The 25,292-nt window shown below is 37.1% G+C and overlaps 3 protein-coding genes across 10 annotated transcripts; 1 reads left to right on the top strand and 2 right to left on the bottom strand.

Moving 5' to 3' along the window:
* Nucleotides 1-2,657: 2,657 nt before the first annotated feature.
* On the bottom strand, nucleotides 2,658-7,116 carry LOC109010311. Of its 8 annotated transcripts, none has more exons than XM_018991097.2 (12): nucleotides 6,550-7,112; nucleotides 6,376-6,453; nucleotides 5,687-5,782; nucleotides 5,475-5,591; nucleotides 5,020-5,275; nucleotides 4,780-4,937; nucleotides 4,347-4,696; nucleotides 4,148-4,247; nucleotides 3,976-4,035; nucleotides 3,704-3,787; nucleotides 3,495-3,611; nucleotides 2,658-3,145 (listed from the first exon to the last, which is right to left on the bottom strand). In XM_018991097.2, the coding sequence occupies exons 2-12, from the start codon at nucleotides 6,433-6,435 to the stop codon at nucleotides 2,843-2,845; spliced, it is 1,701 nt and encodes a 566-aa protein (XP_018846642.1). In that variant the 5' UTR covers nucleotides 6,436-6,453; nucleotides 6,550-7,112; the 3' UTR covers nucleotides 2,658-2,842. The 8 variants fall into 8 exon arrangements, with proteins under 8 accessions (XP_018846642.1, XP_018846643.1, XP_018846644.1 ...); XM_018991098.2 differs by having other exon boundaries at nucleotides 6,736-7,112; XM_018991099.2 differs by having other exon boundaries at nucleotides 6,771-7,112.
* Nucleotides 7,117-13,335: 6,219 nt separating this feature from the next.
* LOC109010276 (uncharacterized mitochondrial protein AtMg00810-like) lies at nucleotides 13,336-16,943 on the bottom strand. Its single transcript, XM_018991052.1, has 2 exons — nucleotides 16,778-16,943; nucleotides 13,336-14,432 (listed from the first exon to the last, which is right to left on the bottom strand). Exons 1-2 carry the CDS (start codon nucleotides 16,941-16,943, stop codon nucleotides 13,336-13,338), a joined length of 1,263 nt encoding a protein of 420 aa, XP_018846597.1.
* A 7,272-nt stretch (nucleotides 16,944-24,215) lies between these two features.
* On the top strand, nucleotides 24,216-24,866 carry LOC118348606. Its single transcript, XM_035690650.1, has one exon. It carries the CDS (start codon nucleotides 24,216-24,218, stop codon nucleotides 24,864-24,866), a length of 651 nt encoding a protein of 216 aa, XP_035546543.1.
* The last annotated feature ends 426 nt before the right edge of the window (nucleotides 24,867-25,292 follow it).

Genomic DNA, 25,292 nt, shown 5'->3' with positions numbered 1-25,292 from the left:
ACCTAATATTAATTCAATATTACTTCTAGATTCTTTGACTTTAATTCTTTTTAAGCTGCATGCATTCAGACAATTCTTTTTAGGCTGAGTTTGGTCATGCATCCACCCACATTATCAAACAACAACAACTACTTTGCGTCTCTTAATTTATTTGATTTTGGGAGAGAGAATTATACTTTTCACCAACAAATCACTTCAAATTCTTGTTTTATATATCAAATTAGAGAAATGCTTTACTCTCAAAGAAATTATATAAAAATAAATCCGTGACTTGATGTGATACGTTAAATTATAAAATTACTTTTATTATAAAATAAATATAATATATCATATGAAGTCAGGTCAGTTTGTGAATCTATATTCATATCAAACTATTAATACTTTTTAATTTGTACTCTAAATTATCTATATTTTTTATATTTATCTTGACAATCAATCTTAATGATTTATGTAACACCCTAATGAAAGATCCAAATTGTCATGTGCCATATCTTATATAGTGAGATGGTAGCGTAGTGTATAAAATTTTTTGATCTGAAAACATATAGAAACAGGATTCCAATTTAAAACCCCAAACGGTTTGCCGGATTGGGATGTTCAAGTTTGAGTGATGGGCACGATGCGTTTTTAACTTTTTATCCCATCTAGAAACAACAAAACGACAGCCAGGTTGTCTTTGCGTATAACGCAAGCACTTATCGTCATTGACAAATTGCCGTGGCATGGTGAGATATCCGCACATCAACCACAAGGTCTAATGGATGTGTAAACGTTTTCTTACACCATATAGAGATTGACAAAATCCATCGGTCGAATAGTTAAAAGAGCATATTTGGATAGTACTTGGAATATTTTAGAATTTTGTAAATAATAGTAAAAATTCTTTGAGCGAAGATGTTTGATTGAATTTTGAAAAATGAGAGAGAAAAAATTAAATATTAAAAAAATTGTATTAATTTTTGTGGTTTATTTTAAAGTTTATTAAAAATTATATTGATTTTTATATTTGAATAATGATTAGAGATGAGAAAGTCAAAAATTCAAAATTCAAAAATGTTTTGTATTTTAGGAAGGTTTGAGAATGAGATTACGAGAAGTTTTGAAAATTCTCATAGTATCCAAACATGTCCAAACATAGGGTCATCACCACCGTCATTAAAACCCTAAAAATCTAAGGTCGACGCCAATACACACTACCTACCTATAGCAATTTATTGTGGCGGTTATTAGAACTCGTCACTAAAAGACTTCATTACTGCTAGTGGTTCAAAAGTACCTATAAAGCTTGCATTTAAGCAGTGAAGAATGTGAAACATCACTCTAGGAATTTAGCTCCCATTAATTGTACCTTGTAGATAGCCCATTTCACCAAGGCACAAAGTTAAGGACCACTTCTACAAGCAAGCTCTTTAAGCAAAGACTAGTTTAGATTCCAAGCTACCAAAAGCTTTCCCTTCTATTCCATTCCCTGTGTATGCTTGTCTATTTTTAATCTCTCAATAAGGGACTTTCGTCTTGGATTGTACTCGTTAGGCACATTTCAATTTAAGTTTAGCGATATTATAATTATTATTTAAGATAACCGACCTGAGAATCTCGATATGAATATGAGAATTGCATTGATTGTTTTTTTTATAATTTTTTGATGTGATATCAAATGATTCGAAAAAAATGACACGAAACTGTACTAGCATTGATTCTTTTAACTTTTTACTGGAGATAAAATAGCTCATGATACAAGGACCACAGGCCAGAAGTCAGAATATGAGCCATGACATGGCACTTCGGCATCAATGACATTCTTTGATTTTTGGAGTTGATAACTTCACATAGAATCCTTATGCTTTTCCCCTCTTAATTATTATTAGTACGGAATGCTCAAATTCCATCAACATGCAAGATGGAGTAATGGTCTGTCATTGTTTTGAGCTTACGCTCTTTAATGGAACTTTCATTACTAGCTTTTGTTTGAATTGTGGATATAGTTGGACATTCATTCCTCAATTGCTTAGAAACTAATCAGAATCAATACTAAGGGAGCTCAATGGTAGTCTCACCTAACTTGGCCATACTCAACTTGTTGTAGTATGTGGCTCATATCGAGTGGAACAAATATATAGAGAAAGCAGACTGATGCCGAAAGTGAAGTGGAGTGGAGTGAGGGGAGCGTAGTATAAATACGCTCTATACTGCTAGGGTTAGTATAAATACATATGTTGTAACCCTACTTTAGACAGTTAGTGAAAATTCAGCCACCGCTCAAGTGGATGTAGACATATTGCCGAACTACGTTAAATCTGTATGTTTTTCTTGTTTTCTCTCTCTCTCTCTCTTTTTTTTTAATGTACTTTTCATCATAACTGCTGCGTGTAGCACAACACAACTTGAAGCAGCATAACTTCTGAACTGTGGAGATGCAACAATGTCTCCTTGTCCACAAGCACCTTTTTTTCGTAGAAGAATTCATCGTTTAAGAAGAAATTCTTCAACTTATAAGCGGTGCGTAAACATACCATTTACAAGTGAATTTTTATAATTGAAGAATCCATGTAAGTAGAGTTGTTTTTGGTAAGTAGTGGCAAGGTTTGACAGAGTTGTTTGTTGTGGTGTTCATTTATGGGAACTTGTTCCATATAACAAGACTTCACACAAACATGAAGTGATGCAAAAGCTTAGGACTCAATAAATTTCCTTTTTATTTGAAACTCTTTTCAAAGCGTAGTACATGCTGAACCTCAAGGTGAAGACACCATTCATCTCACGAATACTACTTACAAGGTATCATATACAAACCACCTTTCTTATGCATTCTATAGCTGTGTATACAAGAAAATTGCAAAGTTTATTGCGAGTATAAAAGGTACCTAAAACTAAACTCGTATGGAATAATTTGGACAAACTGTGAAAGAGTTTCCTTTTTGCCTCTCTCAACACACCCAATTGCTTCTTTGGCAAGTTCACTTGGTAACTGAAGACAGACCCAATCAAGCAATGATTCCAAGTCCTTTGCAAAGTCGAGCAAATACCAATCCAAAAGCTTTGGGATAGCAAACTTGGTAGTTGAAATTCCAACTGCAGCCTGTAAGTACTCCCTTTTAGCCACTTCCAGTTCTTTCTCAACCTGAGATGCTGTGTACACCCTCACCTTTCATATGGAAGAGTTAATAAATCAGCAATGGCATAACTGCATGGAATCATCCCTAAGACACTAGCAACTGTGAGCACTTAAAAGAGTCTTGATTTAGACCTGAATGAGTTCCAGGAACAAGCTATAGTTCTCACAGAAAGTATCAAGATAAATCCCAGGAGCAATCATATATTAAGAAATATGTGCCAGCACATTAAGCTGTCAAGAAAAACTGTGCAACTGAATATAATCGTGTATTTGGGAATATCTTTTTAGTTTAAATGTTTCGATGAATGCGGGACTACACTGGAGATGTGGGACAATGGCTGATAATTGAAGCAAAGTTTACTAGTCTGGGTTAACTTACAGCAGGGGAGGACCAGCTTCCACAGCATAGGGCAAATGTCACCAAGGGTTCAGAAAACTCCAATCCAAATATGCTTCTCCTAGTCTTCTCATCGTTTTTCGCACCCTTTACAAATGTCTGGTTCAACTAAAAGTAAGAGATTTGAAGAAAGGATTTTTATCTTAAAGGTGAAACATTCTTGTGGTAGACATGAGATGGGCACTACTTACATATTTTGAGCGGTAAGGCAATCTCAAGATGAAATGTTCTATAGTTATTGCATTTAGCAAGTGTCCCCCAACATTTATTGTTGCCTGAGTAACAAGTAATGGAAGTGCATAAATGACTGCCTACATCCATTTCATGTTAAAAGCTACAAGTTGGTTTAAAGCAAAGTCATATTTTAAATAGAGGCCTTCAAACATTTGATTTAAGTATTGCAAATGAAATTACAATATATCCTTATCCTAGCAAGAAGGAGGACTTCCTGGATATTACATACCTTCTGCATCAAAGCAACAACCATCTCAGGGAGCTCTGGTATTCCGTGTTCTAGGAATGCCTGTAGAATACGAGATTGTGAATGGCTCTTTCTTTGCACTTGGCAAGGGAACAGGAAATGAGAGTACAAAACAAGACCTATCACTAATTTTAACAAACTTTTGTGTACATACATTCATCATGCAGGAATTGTAAATGTTTATCCAGAATGCTAGCTTCTCCTGATGGATGAGGCTGTCTAAGTTGACAGAGGCAAGTTTCCCCAGGAGGAGTCTGAGAATTCAGAAAAACAATTTACTGTGACTTTCTAGTGTATTTATAAATACCATCATGAATAAAGCAAGAAACTATCCTAATCTTTCTCAAACTTACTTTAATCTACGAAGTAGAAACACAGAATTTGCTGTTCGGTTTGGATTGATTGAGCCAGCTTCAATGTGACATAATTTCTTATATGGACCAATATCTCTCATTCCATATACTGAACAAACACCATAAGGATCCCAATAATTTGTTTCTTCACTGCTTTCTCGAGTTGAAGAGGTCGATATGGAGGGTAAATCTTCTGCACTACTTTGATTCTTCTTCAAACTCATTCTTAGGAGAATGCTAGATAAGCATTCCACTATATTTTCAGAAATTCTGTTTGGGCCATCATCTCCTGGCCCTTCATCAGGGGTTCTTGCGTCTAGACTTTCTTGGTCTTTCAATCTGCATTCTACCTGGAAATTTGAAAACTCATACTCATTTTAGAATAGGAACGACTGTACATAATGCAAAATAAATAATTGATATTAGTAGGTACCTGTAAATTCTGATGATCTAAACGTTTCTCTGCTGATCTATGGCTTATGAGAGGTCTCTTAACTGGATTTTTTATTGTTTGGGGTTTATGGATCGAGGATCCCTTTACATTCTTTACTGAATTTGTACATGATTGATCCTCTTGTCCCCCACCATCATCTGTTAATCAAAGATGAAAACAATGTTTCAAAGCCTATTTCCATACACGATACACATTCCTAATTGAGCTGCAAAGCTTTACCAGACAGAGAAGGTTTATGCCTCCTTGTGGACACCGATGAATCAAACCCATTTAGAGCTGAAAATTTGCGTCGCTCTGGTTTGTGATTCTTAACCGGGTATGGGGCATATGAATCAGCTGAATTTTCTGCGCCCCTTTTGGAGGATGATATATAGACAGCTTCATGATACAGATCCTGTCTAAAATGCACAACTTGCTGTTCGAGCCGAACCACTTCCTCTTCCAGAACAGCCACCTCGGCAAGAAGCTCCAATGTCTATGAAATCAAAATCCAACATTAGGAAACATAACTTCCACTTGGACTACTTTCTTGAACTATAGTGTTGCGACTACAAGCATAGATTCTAACTATTAGTGAACTGGTTGACTTGAATTGAACTCTATGTTATGAACATTGTAAAGTAAGTCTGTCAAAAATAAAAAAGAGAATTCACAGAGGTACAGAATTTACTAACATAAGCAGGGAGATAAGGGGGAAGACGAGGTAGAGCTCCCAAAGGTCTGCTGAAAGCCCTCTCCAAAGCTCTGTGAATGTTCTCTTCGTGTCTGAGCTTTTTCTTGAGTTTATCAATCTGAAAGTCAACTTCAAACTGAATTTTTCGCAATAGAGAAAAAGAAATGAAATCCACATAATGGGAGGCTGCCTTTGAGAAAATTGTAGCCATACGTCTTGCTGCAAAGCAAATTTTCTCTCTTTGCTGGAGGGTCGTTGACTCGCGGTTGCTTTTACAGCATCGTTTACCTTGTTCCCCTGCATATCCAGCTAAAAAGAAAAAAAAATACAGAGAGAGACATCAATCAGCTTCCGCAAGAGAAGAGTACAAGATGCAGATAGAATTGCAATAAACAAACTTTTTCGAAACAAAAAACGGAAGGAAAAGAAAACAAAGGGACATATATCGAAATCTAGGACACTGATCAAGAAGCCAACTTTTACCGCTCATGGTGGATAAATAGGAGACACCCAAGCAAAGGGAATGATCTATTTTCTCGGGAAAGTGTTTTGAGGGAAGAGGATTCAAATTTCAAAACCCAATTCATATAACTTTGAAAAAGACAAACTTGAATTACTTCCAAGAACACCCTTCTCGGATTCCCATCAAAGATTTCTACTTTTGCGAAATTTCTGGGAGCTAGGAGCGTCGTTACTGAAACTGAAGCCCTGTTTTCAGGTGGAAACAGTTTCCCCCATGTGTTAATAATTACAGAACTCATAACTTAGAGGTTGGAACTTCTACTGTAGAAACCGTTTTTGGAAAAAAAAAAAAAAACATATAATATAATAAAGAATTGATTACCAAAGGTACGAATTGCACAGTTCAGACTATGAACAATTAAAGATGTTTAGCTGATTACTTTTTCATACTTGAGAGGAGATCTCATGGACTGAAGCCTTGTTCTGACTCTGGCATTCATTACTGAATTCTGCCAAATCTGCAAGACCATCCCCCCAAACCAATTCAATACCTTAAAAGAACAGCAATACTCGGCAAGAAAACAAATTCAAAGCACGCCATTCCAAGAAGGTACCCAGGATTGAACTGCTTAAAAGGAAAGAAAATCAGAACTTTATCAAAGAATCAATTCCCATAACAAAACCAAGAAACTTGAACGAGTTCGAGCTGAGTGCCATCCTCAAGAAATGTAGTAAATGGCAACGATCACTCTGATCCCTGCATTCCTCGTTTACAGCGAAGTAAAGCAAGCAGAGCATACCCCGGATAATAAATGGCCAAGATTTCGAGCTATACCCTTGGAAGATGCGAAACAGAGGGAATTGTACGTGTGTACAGCTACATAGAACTAACTGGGACCATGCTGTATTTTCCACCGCATCGTTATTTCAAGGAAATCAAGGAGAGAGAGAGAGAGAGAGAGAGAGAGAGAGCGTGTCAGCTACTGTCAGCTGGCTCGGTGATGGGTAAAATCGGTTGGCTATGGGGCTTTGGGAAAAGGCGAAGTGCAAGTAAGCGAAAGGTATGGTACCGTGCGCAACTCAATGTTCACGCACTGTGCTGTAAAACCTCTTTTGACGATCATGAATCAACGGGAGTCTTCTCTTTTTCATCTTTAACCTCCATCTTGCGCTTTTATATCCTCAAGAAAATTATTCGGTAGTCAACAGTATACTTTGTCTGGGTTGGGCATGGTCCAGAGGGGGGAGAGAGATACCTCCATCAGCTCCACGACAACAGAGACTCAGAGCGTGCTATTTTCGATCAATTATTTTATGTATTGACATTTATAAATTACTTGCGTAAGAATACTGTTTTAATGAGATTACATCCGATAAAAATAATAATAGAGATATGACATTTACACTTTGAGTAATTTATTTAAAAACGGTGAATAAATCTAGAATTGATTATACGAGAAAATTAATTTTTTAATAATAAATCATACTTTTTTTTAAAGAAAGTTACAGAATGTAAACACTTTAAAACTGTATTTAGTATTACTTATAATAATACAAGAATATTATGCATGTATATTCCGAATGTACCTAATAATTACTTGTCGTGATCTTGTCTTCTTTCTCAAAATGAAAATCATAATATAAATTAAATGAAAAAAATAGTAAGAAAAATATTAGAGAAAAATACACTTTGTACCCTTCAATTGTGAAGGGTTGGAAAGTTTATCTCGAATTATCAAAACTGATACATTGCACCTTTAAAATTATATCACATTACCTATTTTTGTTTGATGATAATTCAATAGGAATTGAAGATTGTATAGTAATTGATAGGGCTGTACAGAAACCGACAGCACTGGCCGCCACCGACGCGAACCGACCGGCCGCGTCAGGAACTGGCCGGAACCGGTCGGCGTGCGGTGAAAATTTCAAGAAACTGATGTTCAGCGGTTCGGTCTCGGTTTGAAGCTGGACCGGACCACTGAATCGACCGATATAATAAAATCTTTTTTTTTTAATATACCCTTATCAAAACGGCGTCGTTCCACTTAAGTTTAAGTTGAACGGCGCCGTTTTAGTTAATAAGTATTGCAACTGATACTGGAAACGACGCCGTTTGGCATTAAACCAAACGTCGTCGTTTTATTAAGGACGTAAGAAAAAAATAATAAGTCTGAAACGACGCCGTTCCACTTAAACTTAAGTGAAACGGCGTCGTTTCGTTAAGAGTATTCTTCTTCTTTCCCGATCTTCTTCTTCTCGAACTCTCCTCTGTAACCCTCTCTCTCTCTTCTGCAACTCTCTCTCTCTCCTATGCATCTCTCCCTCTCTCATTCTCTCTCATAATTATCTCACTAGAACCGCCAAAGAATCGATGCCGACCGAGAACCGGCAGAGAACTGCCTCGATCGGTGTCCTCCTCGCCATCGACCGGTTACGGTCGGCACCTCATCCATTTTTCCAGACATCACTCGGCGTCAGTTTTGCCCAAAAACCGCGCCAACGACGTCGGTTTTCACCCCTAGTAATTGAAGCGTAATGGTTAAAATCCATGATAGTTTGAGGAGGGGGGCAAAAGTGGGTTTTTATGTCAACAAAAAGTTGTTCTTGTTTTGCATGCATGGTATGTTATGATATGGTGGGGGTTGACTCCAAAACTGGAAGGGCTTTGGTATGCTTTATTGACTTAACTTGTGGTATTAATCAATATATAAAGAAGAATTTTAGTTTGGTATTTGAAAGGCAAAAGCTGCAAAGTCACATGTTTGCCAACTACACTCTTTTAGTTTATGGAAATAAAATAAACTTAATTTCAGCCAGGCCTTTTAAGGTGGTTTATGATTTTTTTCATCTTTACATTTTATCATCTCCAATCATACAAGTTGATGTGTGATGTGTCATATTTTAACTGTTTGATCTTTTTTTTTTTTTTTTTTCCAAATTTTATTATCGAATGGTTTCTTAAGAAGGTTTTTAATTCTTAAGAAACCCAATAATCTGTTTTTTTTTTTTTTTTTTTCATACAATCAAGAATCTCATTTTGTTTGATCTAACTCTACAAAACAGGCCAAGAGGTTGATAGCTTGATGACATACAACTCAGTTCTCTAAATAAAAAATTTAGATTCGAAACCCTTAAACCCCGTTGTATCAAGAAAAAAAAAAAACTCTACAAAGCAACCTACTAGCGAGTTGACGTGTCGTATTTTAAGTGATTTTCATTTTAAATGATTGATCTTGTTCTTTTGTAAATTTTATCATGGAAGGGTTCCCAATATTTGGAGTGAAAATTACTCCAAATAATGAAAATACATAACGATAAAATGAATGGAACCCATGATCTACATGAGAAATGGAATCAAAGGACTCATGTCTTTTGAAAGGCAATTAATGCATTCACTCATATCCATAGAAGAAGCATTTTCGAAAGGCCAAAGTTTAAAAAGGCTGAACTTTTTGAGTATGGAATCTGAGTATTTTTAAACCCCACATGGCCTGCATTGTCTCCCGACGTTCCCTCTAAGCTTTCCTAGTCTTCCCGCCCTCCTCTCACTCCCATATCCTTCCATAAATAGGAGAAGGTGCAACCACGGGCATGCAGTGGGTGTTTGATTATTTTTTTAGTAAGTGATGAGTGCCATCGGATTAAGATTCTCTATATATTATTCGCAAACCGATAAATAGATGAACACATAAAATAATACTAAAAAAAAATTAACAATAATAAATATATTCGAATCCATTTTATACTATTAAAAGTACATAACAGTACTATATGTACTTATAATTTCAAATTTCATAATTTTCAACATATTAATTAATAGCTGATATGTTAGTCAGTACGTGTTGTTATCATGTGAGTATAAATCATAAGGATAAATGATATTTGCAAGAAATAATATTTACAATCATAGAGTGCATAAACGCCGCACATTTTCATAAAAAAAGTAGATAAATATAAGATCCACATAAAAAAATTATTTTTTTAATAATAAATTATGTTCTTTTTAAAAAAAAGTGCGCGACACTTTCATACTCTATGACTATCTAGTATTACTCTAACTACAAATAGCATTTTCGAAAAACAAATCATTCAAGATCCATAGATTACAGACATCAATTATCTTGATGATCATACTTAAATTCAATAAAAATATAGTCTTATAATAAAAATATTGTAAGGGTCAAACGTGTTCAGTACTACTTTCTTCTTTTGTTTGGTTTCTGAATTGATGATTATATATTCATAAGAGAGAGCTTAAACATCGTAAATGGACCACCTAAAATATATTCTCCTTCCATGATATATATTCTCCTTCCAAGTCCTTGTAGGTCTATTGAAGCTAACTAGAAAAATTTTTATTCGTTGCTAGGCATTAATTGCAACGTAAATAGACTCATTTTTATTTTTTTCATCGCAAATACCTAACCACAAATAAATATTTTTCTTAGGGTGTTAAATAATATGCCCTAAACCAACATATCAATATAAGAATGACAAAATTGAAACAAAATAGTTGCACAAATGTCAATGGGGGCAAAAAACATCTCCTTGTAATTGGCCTATCGAGAATAAAGATATTGGAGTATTATTCGTTAGTTTGCGAGAGTTTTCACTTTCGCAATTAAATTCATGTTGAGAATTTGTGTAACGTTTTAAGAGAGATTCAAGTCACATTTGAATTTATATTTTAAAATGACTAATCAATAATATAATTGAACTCTCATTATAATTATTATAAAAGAGATAGTATCATTTGTGATTTGCAGTCGAGTATTCAAGATATAAAGTTAACTATGGACCATTGATTTTTTTTTTTATAAAATTTTCTTCAATTATTTCGCTCGACCCTAAATACATATATATGGGTGAATATGCACTTAACATATAGACTAATAAACTTTGGGAAACCTCCACATAATTGCCATAAAATGATCTAGCTGATTATGTTTCTCATTTTCACCACCAAAGGACAAAATTACCCTTAGCTAGCTAGCTGAACAATTAACTTAAATATCAAGGCATTAGGTTGTACAATGAAGTCATTGTCTGCCTGTCTGTCTGCCTATATCGCCCGATTGTGGGTGGCCTGTCCTTTCCTTCATACTCGCATATTGTTTAAAAAAAAAAAACTCATTTTCATGCTAGCTTGCCCTTTCAACACGTGTCAATTTGTGAATATAGTGTGTGAGATTAGATTTTCCATCATGAATGAATATAGGGAAGACGTAATTGGCAGTACTACTCGCATTCTTTTACAAATGGAAAATGATTAATTTACAATATTTTGTACAATAAATTGTATAACAATATGTTAAATGAAGAATATTTTTATAAAATTATATTATTTTTATAAGATAGTTTACAAAAATATCTCTGATTTAACATATTGTTATATAATATATTATACAAAATATTATGGGTATATCATTATTCAATACTGTAAAAACTTTAGCAGCTCTACTAGTATTAATATTCCCGCGGAATATGTATACTCCATGATCAATAAAATTAAGGTCATGCATTATGCCTTCTTTGTTAAGGAATAATTCTATATTATCTGTGAAAAAAGTTTTAGACATATTTAGAATGAATGAATAATATTATTTTATAAAACCGATTTTAGAAGATAAGTTAATTCTATAAAATTTTCTATTCTTTTCAATGGCCAGGTCTGCAAACTGCATGCAACTCCAAAATAGAAACATATTAAGGGATGCCAAAAAGTTTAGGTAGGTCCATGTTGAGTTCAAAAATTCAGAAAAAATTGAATAAGCTGTACCTCTGTAGAGCAACCAAAGGAATCATTAATGGGTGGCCGTGACTCATGAGTGTGACCCCTCTCAATGTATAAACCAATGCTGGAATCAGCTTCTTCTTTGATAATTATATTCATGTTAATTACGTAGTAGTACTATATACTACTTCTCGACCACTCACAAAAGGTTGTACTGATCATGATGAAAAGGATTCTTGGCCTACAGACCATATATATAATACCCCACGAGTCATTTATGGCAAGTAGGGTATGCAATTTGAATCCATCACATTAATTACATATTATGATAGAATGATCATAATATTATATATATGTATTTGTATTTTGAAATGTTTGTACATTGAAACTATCTAATCATTACTTCAAAAGCATTTTTTTTTTTAAAGAAGTGAACGTAACTAATTTTATTTTGTGACGGAAGAAAGTCGTGCATGGTTACAACCAAACACTTGAGAATATAAATAATCATAAAAGGTCAAAATCTAGGTATAAAAAATCTAAAACACCCAACTAAAATACAAAATACTAATGAATTACTTCAAAAGCATTTATTCATTATATTCCATGCATGTGATCTTTTGTAAAGTGCAAAATTTATATTACCTTTTAAGGATTTCAAAAGCCTAATTAATATCATCGTTTATAACCTAATACTACTTCTTTTCAGTGTGGATCCTTGTGATAATGAAACCAAGTAGATCTCATCATGCATGCCACTACTACAATCATTTCATGACCCTTTTTGCTAAAGTTGGCTAAAGGCTAGCTAGCTAAAGCTTGTCGACGGTTGCCATCTTTTCTGATCTCTTTCTTTTTCTTCCTTTCCAATTTCCATAGTACCACATGTACATGTTCGCATGCTCCTCTTGTCACATCCAATTAACTACAGTACTTTTCAAGTAGATCAAGAAATGATTTACATCCGTGCATGGTTTCTCAATCAGTGTTGGGCCGTAGTAGATCGAGGGTTCCATGCATATATATAATTGATGAATTGCTCAAGAAATGTTAAAAAGTTGGAAATGTACGTAGACAATGAAAAGTCCCATGAGAGTTGGGAGACAATATAAATATATATATATATATATATATATATTTCTAGCACTTGAGATGTTCAAATCTGAAGAAGAACTTCAGAAGATCTCGATCCTCATAGTATATAGACACGGATAATCTCTTTATTCTGGTTAGTGAATGCAATCAACAACAAAAGTAAAAGGATAAAAGAACTAGAATTAATTAATGTAGATCCTGCATAAAAGCATCGATCAACTGCATGCTAACATATATACTTGTATATATAATGATCACGTCCTAAAAATCTATAAAAATTCCAACAATTTAAACAAATAATGATGCATTGTACGTCAAAGATGATGGTGTAACAAAAGCAAATGGAAATGGAAGAGCACAGAGGAAGAACAACTGCAAAAGAAACATTCTATGTGTCTTGCGTCTATTGCCACGAAACGTTACATACATATATACAAATAAGGAAAGAATATTCTAACTAAATCTAGCTATGAAAAGACAGTAGTGCCCCCTATATACAACTCAGCAAAAGAAAAGCAAATAACATAATTACAAACGTGAATGTAATAAGCAACAGATTTGGTGAATTTCATGTGATGGCAACTTCTTTTCCTTTATTAGTGTGCTGCTGTGATTCATTTTCCAATACTCCCCCGCAAGATGAAGCGTAAAGGTTTACGACTCCCATCTTGGATAAGTGAATATGGAGGACTTTAGAAGATAAAACTTTGGTCATGGTATTGGCAACCTGAGCAGACCTGGGGACATAACGAGTGCATACATTGCCCTCTTGAATTCTGTCTCTAATTAAATGGTGGTCGAGCTCGATATGTTTAGTGCGTTCATGGAAGATGGGATTTGCAACAATATGTATGGCGGCTTGGTTATCACAGTAGAGCAGGATAGCTTGTGGATGGTGAACTTGAAGTGCAGCCAAGATGAACCTGAGCCACATTAATTCTGAACAAGTAGCTGCCATTGAGTGATATTCTGCTTCTGCCGAGGATTGGGAAACAACAGCTTGCTTCTTGGACTTCCAAGAGATTAAAGAAGAGCCAAGGAACACGCAATAGCCATTAATGGATCGTTTGGTATTTGGGCAGGAAACCCAATTAGAGTTGCAGTAGGCCTCAAGTTGAAAAGATGAGGAATTAGGGAGGAAAAGGCCTTGACCAGGGGCAACTTTGAGATAACGAAGCACTTTCTGTGCTGCCAAGAGATGAACATCAGTTGGGGTGGCCAAGAATTGACTAAGAGTTTGGATACTAAAGCTGATGTCAGGTCGAGATATAGTGAGATATAGTAGTCGACCAATCATGCGTCTGTAAACACTTGAATCAGATAGTGGAATACCAGTAGATTGAGTCAATTTAAGATTTTGTTCCATGGGGACTTTAGCTATGTTGCTGCCTAGATTGCCTGAGTCTGCTAAGATGTCCAGTGTATACTTTCGTTGACATAGATAAATTCCTTTGGAGGATCTTGCAATTTCAGTGCCAAGAAAGTATCTTAGTTTGCCTAGGTCCTTAATCTTGAATTTGCTGTGTAAAAGGGATTTCAATGCATGGACAGAGTTAAGGTCATTGCTTGCCACCAGTATGTCATCAACATACACAAGGATGGCAACAAAGATGCCATGTGCTTCTCGAGTGAAAAGGCTGTAATCAGCCTTTGATTGGGAGAAACCTGAGTCAATCAGAACAATGGAGAACTTGGAATATCATTGCCTCGATGCTTGCTTGAGGTCATATAAACTCTTGAGTAACTTGCAAACTTGGTGGGGAGATCCTTTGGTGTAACCAGGGAGTTTATTCATATAAATGTCTTCATGGAGATCCACATGCAAGAAGGCATTATTTATATCAAATTGATGTAAATGCCAGCTTTTGACTGATGCAATTCCAAGAAGACATCTCACGGTGACCAATTTTGTAACAGGAGAGAATGTCTCTTGATAGTCCACCCCTTCAAGTTGAGTGTAGCCTTTAGCTACTAGCCGTGCCTTCAACCTTTCAACACTCCCATCTGAATTGTAATTTATCTTATAGACATATTTGTAATCAATGGAAATTTTTCTATGAGGTAAATCAATGAGCTGCTAAGTATTGTTTGCCTCCAAGGTAGCTAGCTCAATATCCATTACTTTGCACTATCCAGGGTCCTTAAGGGCTTGTTCATAAGTCTTGGGTTCAATGTGTGATGAGATGGTGGTTGAAAAAGCTTGATGTGGTGGTGAGAAAACATGATATGAAAGAGTGTTGTGTAGTGAAAAAGGCTTACCTGAAGAGGACAATAGCTGCTTGTTCAACTCTGGAATGGGTGCAGTTAGTGCAGTCCTTTGGTAATGAAAATCCTATAGGTACTGAGGAGCACTTCGAGTTCTAGTTGACCTGCGAAGAGGAATTGGAGAGAAGGTAGGGAGGGGTGGTGGATTAGGAATGAAAGATAATGGTGGTGAGGGGGAAACAATTGGAAAGGAAGGGCTGTCTGGAATGGAGTTGATAGGTGGTTGTGGAAGTGATGGAGTAGAAGTTGGTATAGAATGTGGTAGGTTTGAAAGAATAGGGGGTGGAAAAGAGAAGGGAACAGGAAAGGAAGAAGAATGAGTGGGATGGAATGAGAAGGTGGTTTCATGGAATTGGACATATCAGGACAAAAATACTTGCCCAATTTGTAGATCAAGTAACTTGTATGCTTTGACACCAAAAAGATAGCCTAAGAACACACATGCTTTGCTTCATGGATCAAACTTTTTTCTCCCATGAGACAGTGTAGAGGCATAAGCAAGGCATCCAAAAACCTTTATGGTTGTACTTTGGTGGAGCATTGAGTAGAGTCTCTCATAAGGGGTTTTATTTTGCAAGAGAGGGGTGGGTGTTCGATTGATAAGATAGACTGCTGTTAAGACACAGTCAGTCCAAAATTTGAGAGGGATGTTGGACTGGAATTTCAATGCTCGAGCTACATTTATGATGTGTTGGTATTTTCTTTCTACTCTTCCATTTTGTTGGAGAGTTTACACACAACTCTTCTGATGGATAATGCCTTTATTTTGAAAGAATTCTCTCATTTGGAACTCAGAGCCATGTCACTTCTAAGGACCTTTACCTTAGTTTGGAATTGGGTTTTAATTAAGTTGCAAAAAGAGACAATGCAAGACTTGGTGTTTGATTTATTTTTAAGCATATAAACCCAAGTTGACCATCACTTGCAATGGTGGAGTTTGGACCCCATATATCATAGTGGATAATATCAAAGGCATGTAAAGAGGAATGATGTGATTGAGAAAAGGTAAATGATGTTGTTTTGCTAAAGGACAAACTGAACAAGGTTCATGCTTATTGAATTTCAAATTGTTTCTTACAATGGGATTGGTAATTAAAACTAATATTGAAAATGAAGTATGGCCAAGTCGGTAATGTCACAAGTCAGAAATGGAATTTGTATGAGTGACAGAAGCATAGGTGGAAGGATATTGTTGAATGGAATTGGGCAAAGCATCAACTAGAGCTGAAGGTGACACTCGTGACTGGAGGAGATGATAAAGACTGCTTCTAACTTCACCCATCCCAATTATTGTCCAAGATGTTAAGTCCTAGAGAAAAACAAAAGTTGGACAGAAAAATTAGGCAGCGACAATTGTCTTGTGCAAGTTTCTTGGCAGACAATAAGTTAAAATGAAATGAAGGAACACATAGAACATTATTTAGAACTAAATGGTTAGAAAGTCTTACTACACCAATATGGGTAACAAGGACAGCTTCTCCATTTGGCAATTTGACTTGATGACAAAGTAGCTGTGATGAATGTGAAAAAGAAGGTGCAACAGATCGTGTCAAGTATCCAAGTTCAGGTGTGTGGTTGTGAAGGGTGCTGTGTGTGAGTAGAAAGGCAAGTGGCCATGCCAGAAACTCGTGAAGAGCTGACTTGGTTATTTGAGGATGAAGAAGAAGGTTAAGCTACGGTTAGTGAGGCCATGGCTGAGCTGGTGTCATTGGAATGCAAAAGGGCAATGAGTTGCTGGTACTGACTCTTGGTAAGAGCTATGGATTCAGTTGAGTCTTCATCATAGTCACTGTCTGAATGTGCTCGAGGATGAGTGACAGCTACTGCAATATTTTTGGTTTTGCCATGGAGCTCATGTCCAAGAGGATAACCATTTAGTTTATAGCATTTCTCAATGCTATGAACAGTCATGTGACAATGTGTGCATTGTGGTGGATCGGCATTACCTGCCTTGAAACAAGTATCAAGGGAATGGCCAGGGATTTTGCAATGGGAACAATAAGGGCGATTGTTTTTCTGGTTACTGAATTTGGCAGAGGTTTTGGTTGAATGATAGAAGAGTTTGGCATGCATAGCCATGGAATCAGAGGGTTGGGAGTGGAAATTATTTGATGTTGGCATTCATGTTGCTGAACTATTGAGAAAACACGGTTAAGAGGAGGTAATGGATCAAGAAGCATGATCTGGTCTCTAGTGTTAGAGTAAGAATCAGATAAACCCATGAGAAATTGGATGACACAATCACGGTCATATCGGTTATGAAGGATCTTTAGTTTGCCACATTCACAGTCAGGAATAGGTTCATAGACAACAAGTTCATCCCATGGTCCTTTAACATTACCAAAATAGATGCTAACATGATCTTGATTTTGGGATAAACTAGCTTAATCTCATTTGAGTTGGAAAATTCGAGGACTGTTTTGTTGAGTAAAACGATCTTGAAGTCCCAACCACAAAGTTCGAGAATCATCAACTAAAGTCAAGCTGGATTTCACAGAGGAACTTATAGAATTTTGCAACCATGAGACAACTAAATCGTTGCATCTCTCTCAAGCTTCGAAAACATGATCTGATGAAGTAGTAGGTTTAAGCAATGTGCCATTGATAAACCCAAGTTTATTTTTCGCACGAAGAGCATGACTAATACTGCGTGACCAGCTGACATAGTTATCAGCAGTGAGAAGATCAGAAACCAGGGCAGCAGTTGGATTATCACCATTCTCAATTCGGAATGGGTTGAAAGGGGTGAGAAATTGAGGTATCGACTTGGGGGAAGTATGTCTTGAGAAGATTTGGAAGCATTTTCATTGTCTATATTCGCCATTGGATCAATGGCGCTGTCTGATACCATGTAACAAAAGGAAATGGAAATGGAAATGGAAGAGCACAGAGGAAGAACAACTGTAGAAGAAATATTTTGTGTCTCACGTCTATTGCCATGAAACAGTATGTACATATATACAAATAAGGAAAGAATATTCTAACTAACTCGAGCTATGAAAAGACAATAGTGTCCTCTATATACAACTCAACAAAAGAAAAACAAATAACAGAATTTCAAACGTGAATGTAATAAGCAACAGAGTTGATGAATTTCATGTGATGGCAATTTCCTTTCCTTTATTAGTGTGCTGCTGTGATCATTCTCCAATACTTGAGATGTTCAAATCTGAACAAGAACTTCAGAAGATGTCGATCCTCATAGTATATAGACACGGATAATCTCTTTATTGATCATCATGTTAATGAATGCGATCAACAATAGAAGCAAAAGGATAAAAGAACTAGCATTAATTAATGTAGATCCTGCATAAATGCATTGATCAGCTGTATGCTAACATATATACTTGTATATATAATGATCACGTCCAAAAAATCTATAAAAATTCCAACAATTTAAACAAATAATTATGCATTGTACGTCAAAGATGATGGAACGCGGGTTTCTGATGCCTACTGCATCACTTTATCAAGTGGGGTCCCAAGCCAAAATAGTAAATGGAAACATTGCAACTTTGGTGCATGCAAACCTGAAAAAAGGGCAAAAGTAGCTACGTCCTGAAAAGTCTCTCTTTTTTACACTCAGAGCTGGTAAAAAAACAAGCAGCTGCACATGATGTGCATGCATTGATCAGGTTCCAATTAGTCGATCCTGAAGCTTGGTCGGTTGTTCATGCAGATCATTCAGTACCCTTTTGGGTCATTAATTTGTAGAAATACACAAAATTAATTAAGGTCTACTTAGCATGATAATTACAAATGTTACCTTAAAGTTTTTTTTTTTGGATTTTAAATCAATAATAAATAATGAAAAAATGAAAGAAAAAAAAGATTCGATACATTTTTTGGTCACTTTTGATATGCTGAGTAGCACTACGTACCCGAAAATTAGGAGTGTCAAATCGTGTTAACGGGTCGTGTTCGTGTCATGTCAAGACATATATATTATACTATATAGGTCAATCCTAACCCGACCCGTTAAGCTTATCGTATCAAAATCTCAAACCCTAACACGACCCAATAACATAACGGGTCGTGTCGTGTCAACCTGTTTTGACCTGTTTATATAAATGGATTAAAACAAACTCAAAATTAACCTCTTTAATCTAGTTAAGTTTAGCATAATCTTATATAAATATTAAAATCACAATATCTATAAAAAAAATATAAAACTAACTACAATTAAAAACTCCAAAGAATCCAGCCATAACGATCCCCAGCTACGTCTTGCTTGCATGCAAGTGAGTTTTCTCTCTAGTGTAGAGTGAGTCTTTCGGGTTAGCCAGTGCTGGTTTGAGAGAGAGGTGATCATGGAAGAGGAGCTATCGAAACAATGGGAGAAACTAAGTCTAACAGAGAAGGAGAAGGAGGGTCTAGCTCTACAACAGACAACATCAGGGACTTATGTGAAAACAAAACACCTTTGTTTGCTTGTCATGATCGTGGCAGAAAAAACGATCAACAGGGAAGCATTCAAGAGACTATGTCAAAAGTCTGGAAATGTGAGAGTTGGATACAATTCTCAGAAGTTGGTTCTAACAAATTCATCATTGATTTCCACAGCAAAAAGGACTTGGAGAGGGTGATCAATGGTAGACCATGGTCCTTCGACAGATGGCTACTGTGTTTTCAAGCTTTTAGTGGCTCAAAATCTATCAATGAAGTGCAGTTCACCACAGAGGAATTTTGGATTCAAGCTTACAATCTACCTTTTGATTGCATGAACCAGGAAGTGGGTTATCAGATTGGAAGCAGATTGGGAAAGTTTATTAAAGTTCATGTAGATGACAGAGGCATTGGTTGGGGAAAGTTTCTTAGAATAAGAGTGGAGCTCGATATCACAAAAACTTTGCTGAGAGGAATGTTCATCACAATAGAGGGAAAGAAATCCTGGGTGTATTTTAAATATGAGAGGTTGCCTTCAATTTGTTTTAAGTGTGGGATCATCAAACACTCATTTTCTTTGTGCTCCAGTGGCAGGAGTGGACAGGGGCAGGACCAATATGGATCCTGGCTAAGAGCTCCAAGTGTAAAGGAGAGTGAACTGCAACAGAAAAGATATGGTGAAGACCATTACCAGGAGGCTCAGACTGAACCTCGTCCATGGAGGAAGACAGAAGCAGACAAAGAAGACACTTCTGCTGGCACAGCAGAATTCAGGGAGGGATGTCAGAGGATTGGAAAGGAAACTGACTTTCCCAAAGCAAAAGGTGTTGGCATTGGAAAAGATCAAGAGCTAGGGGAGGTGATAAAGTCAAAAATAAAGTTAGAAAGAGTAGGCATGGAAAGCATGAATGAGACAGCAACTGCTCCTGCTATTCTTGTTGAGAAGACATGCGACATGGTTGGAGTGGTGAAGTCAACATATAGCAACAAAAACACTGTTATTATAGATGACAGCTTTGACCCTAGCTTGAAAAACAGAAATCCAAAAGAGTCTGAGATGTCGAATGATCTAATGAACCAGATTCAATCCTTTGACCAGTTTATCTCAAACCAGGTTAAAGTTCTTGAACAAGCCAAGAAAACCACCAGCTGGAAAAGAAGGGCCCGAGATATCTGTCATGGAAATACCTCCTTGGGAGTGGGAGGTAGATCCAACATACCTACTAGTAACAAGAGAGGAAGAAACCATACTTTGGCCAATGACAGGCTTATATCCAGTAAAAAAATCAAAACTGAGGGAAAAGATAGTTCAAATCTCACACAATCTGATATGGTGGAGGCTGATGAACAGCCCCACCAAATCCAATGAGCTGCCTCAGTTGGAACTGTCGGGGGCTTGGGAACCCCCAGACAGTTCATGATTTACACCAAATGGTGGTTAAAAAGATCCCATCCTTTGTTTTCTTGATGGAAACAAAGAGTAGAAGAGAAAAGATTGAAGCTCTCAAAACTAGGTTGGGATTTGAAAATAGCTTTGTTATTGACTGCAAAGGAAGGAGTGGGGGAATTGCTTTTCTTTGGAAAGAGGACATTGAGGCAGCAGTGCACACATTTACTAAACATCATATTTCTCTAATGATTAAGGGGAATGAAAAGAGGGAGGAATGGTTGTTGACTGGGTTCTATGGACACCCCATCACTACTAAGAGGAAGGACAGTTGGCATTTACTCCAAGCTATTAAACCAGAGAGGCCAAAAGGGTGGATATGTGTTGGAGACTTTAATGAAATACTCAGTGTTGGAGAGAAATGGGGAGAGGCTGTGAGATCTGGTGCTCAGATTGAGGCTTTTAGAACTGCAGTGGAGACCTGTGAACTATGTGATATGGGATCCATAGGTAACAAATTCACTTGGACTAATGGGAGGCAAGGGGGAGCCTTTACCAAAGAAAGACTTGATAGAGCATTTTGTAACTCACTTTGGAATGAGTCCTTCCCTAATTCGAGGGTTTACACCCTCCCTGCTGTGAGTTCAGACCATTGCCCTTTGCTAGTAACTTGGAAGGAGAGCCAAACTCATGGTGCCAGGAGGAACAGAATTTTTAGGTGGGAAGCTAGCTGGTTCCAAAGGGAGGATTATCTCAAATTGGTGGAGGAGGCATGGCTTAGCACAAGGGAACCTGAAAACAACTTGCAGGTTATTACTGAGAGCCTCAACCTATGCAAACAAAAACTCATGCAATGGAACAAAGTCGCAGGAGGCAATCCCAAACAACAGATGACTGAACAACTGGCTCTTTTGAATGATTTGCAAAAAGAAAACGAAGGACACCTAACTGAACAAGTCAAGCAGACTCAAATGGCTATAAACAGACTTCTAGAGGAAGATAATCTGAGATGGCAGCAGAGATCAAAGCAAAGATGGCTAAGAGAGGGTGATAGAAACACTAAATTTTTCCACCAATGTGCATCCCTCAGAAGGAAAAATAATATGATCAAGATGCTGATTGATGAAGATGGGCAGGAGGTGCAATCCAAAGAGGGTATTAATTCACTCTTTCAAAAATATTTCAAAGATCTCTTCAACTCTTCCTCTCCAGAAAACATCTCAGTATGTTTGAACTCTATGGAAACTCGAGTAACAGAGGCACAGAATGCTACTCTAACAAGGCCATACACACAACAAGAGATTGAAGAGGCTTTGTTTCAAATGGAGGGCCTCAGCTCTCCTGGCCCAGATGGATTCCCAGCAGCCTATTACCAGAAGCATTGGTCCCTCATTGGTAATCAAGTCAGTGAATCCATTTTACAGGTACTGAATTCAGATAGTAATCTCACTGCTATTAATGATACCTTCATTGCCTTAATTCCCAAGAAAAAGAACCCCACTAAAGTCACAGAATTCAGACCCATATCTTTATGCAATGTCATGTACAAGCTCATCTCTAAAGTAGTGGCCAATAGACTTAAGAATGTATTGCCTATTATCATCTCTAATTCTCAGTCTGCCTTTATTCCCAATAGAGTCATCTCTGATAATGTGATAGTGGCATTTGAAGCTCTGCATACGATGAAGGCTAAAATGACAGGGAAGGAGGGCTACATTGCTTTGAAACTAGATATGAGCAAAGCCTATGATAGGCTAGAATGGAGTTTCATCAGAGCTGTGCTCACCAAGATGAGTTTTTGCAATCAGTGGATAGAATTGGTGATGAGATGCATAGAGTCAGTTTCCTACTCCATTTTGGTTAATGGATCCCCTCAAGAGTCCTTCCATCCATCTAGAGGGATTAGGCAAGGAGATCCCCTCTCCCCCTATATTTTTATCATGTGTGCTGAGGCACTTAGTAGTCTGATTAGTAAAGCTGAAGGAGAGGGATTGATTCATGGAGTTCCTATTGCTAAAGATAGGCTTAGAATTTCTCATCTATTTTTTGCTGATGATTGCCTTCTTTTTTGCAAAGCTAATGCCATTGAGTGGGGCAGTCTTTTTGGGTTACTAAGAGTCTATGAATCAGCATCGGGACAAAGGCTTAATTTGGAGAAAACCTCTATTATTTTCAGCAAAAATACAAGAAGGGAAACACAGCAGTTCATCCTTTCTATTGTTGGGGTAAGGAATGGCATGTCATATGAAAAATACTTGGGGTTACCTTCAGTACTTGGAAAGAATAAAGCCAAGACTTTTAAAGGAATATTGGATAACATTAGAGCTAAAGTCAGCAATCATAGAGTTAAAATGCTATCCCAAGCAGGGAATGAAATATTTATCAAAGCTGTCATCCAAGCACTTCCAACCTACACAATGTCGGTTTTTAAGCTCCCCAACTCACTGCTCCAAGGAATCAACAGGATCATCAGCAACTTCTGGTGGGGACAGCAAGGTAGGGAACACAAGATTCATTGGATCTCATGGAAAAATATGGGAAAGGCTAAAGCTGATGGGGGTATGGGTTTGAGGGACTTTGAAGCTTTCAACACAGCATTGCTAGCCAAACAATGTTGGAGGTTGATCCAACAACCTGAGTCCCTTGCTGCTTAGGTCATAAAAGCAAAATATTATCCAAGCTCAACTTTTCAAGAGGCAAGATTAGGATCCAAACCTTCTTTTATCTGGAGGAGTTTCTTAGCAGCTAGGCCATTAGTAAAGGCAGGGTCCTTTTGGAGAATAGGTAATGGTTATCAAGTCAAGGTATGGGAAGACAAATGGATAGCCTCCTCAAATCCTAGCAAGGCCCAGAGTACGGTTAGTGTGCTGGAAAACAATGCAACAGTCTCCTCTCTAATAGACCCTATCACAAAGCAATGGAATTTGGCACTGGTACACTAGATATTCAATCATAGAGAAGCTGAGTCCATAATCAAAACCCCCATAAGCTACTTTAACAGCAGAGATAGACTTGTTTGGCATGGTACAAAAGATGGTGAATTCTCAGTTAGGAGTGCCTACCACAAAGAGATTGCTAGAAGCCCCTCTGTCTCTAGTCAAGCATCCAGTAGCTCATCTCACAAAGACTTTTGGCAGCAGCTATGGAAGTTAAAAGTGCAGCCTAGTGTTAAAGTTTTTCTTTGGAGAGCATGTCAAGAAGCTCTTCCAACCCAGTCTAATCTCTTCAAAAAGAAGGTAGTTAAACACACTCTCTGCCCTATATGCAATGTGGAGGAAGAAGACTCGTTTCATGCTATATGGGGGTGTGAATCAGCCAAAGATGTGTGGAGTCAATGTTCAAAGAGGTTACAAAAGTGCTATTTTCCATACATGTCAATGAAACAACTCCTCGAAGCCTTATTTCAAACCATGGAAAGCAAGATAATCCAGGAGTTTGCTGTGGTGGCAAGTAAAATATGGTGGAGAAGGAACACCTTAATCTTTAAAGGTGTTTTTGCTCACCCGAAGGTAATTGTGCAAGAGGCTAGATTCATTTTGGATGAGCTGGTTGAGGAGAGATGCAGAGCTGGTATGGTATGTAACTCAGCAGAGGTTTGGCAGGCTCCAAAAACAAATTGGGTCAAGATGAATTGGGACAGTGCAGTGGATAAAGCTAGAGGAATTGTTGGAGTGGGAGTGGCTGTGAGGAACAGCTCAGGCTCGATAATTGCAACCTTGAGGACTAAGAAGCCTCTATTCCCGGACCCTTTGTTAGCTGAGACATTCGGTGCACTTAAAACTGCACAATTTGGCATGGAGCTTGGCCTTACACAAGTGATCATTGAAGGAGACTCCATCCAAGTTATTAACCAGCTTAGAAGTGGCAAGAAAGGCTTTAACAGTGCAAGCATGTTTATTAGTGAAGCTAAACAGCTCTTAGGAAATTTTGCTAAGTGGGAGGTTTCTCATGTAAGGAGAAATGGCAACTCTATAGCTCACTTGTTAGCAAAAGATGCTCTATCCAATCATGATCATATTGTAACTTTGGAGGACCTTCCTCCTTGTATCCCATTGGTTTGAATGAATGGAAATGAGTTATTATTTCAAAAAAAAAAAAAAACCTATTCCATACACATATATAACAATATTGAAATCTACCACGTACGTAAAGATAGATCATGACATGATGATTAATCTCGAAGAATTACAGATCTACCAATTAGATGATGATTTGGTTTCTCAAAGAGGGTGGGGGGATCGAGAAGAATCCAAAAACTCCTTTAGTAAAGACAGGCAATGAGACACGTCCACAGAAAAGAACAATTACAAAGCTTAGATCGATCGATAAGCCGACAGACCATTGATCATCAATAGTTGTCGGTTCTTGTATCTTTGTTTTTGCCAGCTAGCTTTTCCCACCGGCCGGAAAATCGTCTTCGATCGTACGTATCTTTGTGTTCAACGCACGTAGTACTATTAATTCCTTCGGAAGTACTGCTTTTAGTT

Source organism: Juglans regia, chromosome 6 (genome assembly GCF_001411555.2).
Source record: "Juglans regia cultivar Chandler chromosome 6, Walnut 2.0, whole genome shotgun sequence".
Classification (NCBI taxonomy): Eukaryota; Viridiplantae; Streptophyta; class Magnoliopsida; order Fagales; family Juglandaceae; genus Juglans; species Juglans regia.
The sequence above is the reverse complement of the archived record's forward strand: the minus strand, read 5'-3'. Positions and strand labels throughout refer to the sequence as shown.

Excerpts from the sequence above, each read along its gene's own strand:
- LOC109010311 (XM_018991096.2), bottom strand. The coding sequence starts at position 6,465 with ATGGTCTTGCAGATTTGGCAGAATTCAGTAATGAATGCCAGAGTCAGA. Across the intron at positions 5,783-6,375 it reads CTCCTCTCAAGTATGAAAAA|CTGGATATGCAGGGGAACAA; the intron begins GTAATCAGCTAA and ends TTTTCTTTTTAG. Across the intron at positions 4,248-4,346 it reads TTTCTACTTCGTAGATTAAA|ACTCCTCCTGGGGAAACTTG; the intron begins GTAAGTTTGAGA and ends CTGAATTCTCAG.
- LOC109010276 (XM_018991052.1), bottom strand. The coding sequence starts at position 16,943 with ATGACTGTTCATAGCATTGAGAAATGCTATAAACTAAATGGTTATCCT. Across the intron at positions 14,433-16,777 it reads ATCCATAGCTCTTACCAAGA|GTTTCTCCCAATCAAAGGCT; the intron begins GTCAGTACCAGC and ends TGATTGACTCAG.
- LOC118348606 (XM_035690650.1), top strand. The coding sequence starts at position 24,216 with ATGGAAAGCAAGATAATCCAGGAGTTTGCTGTGGTGGCAAGTAAAATA.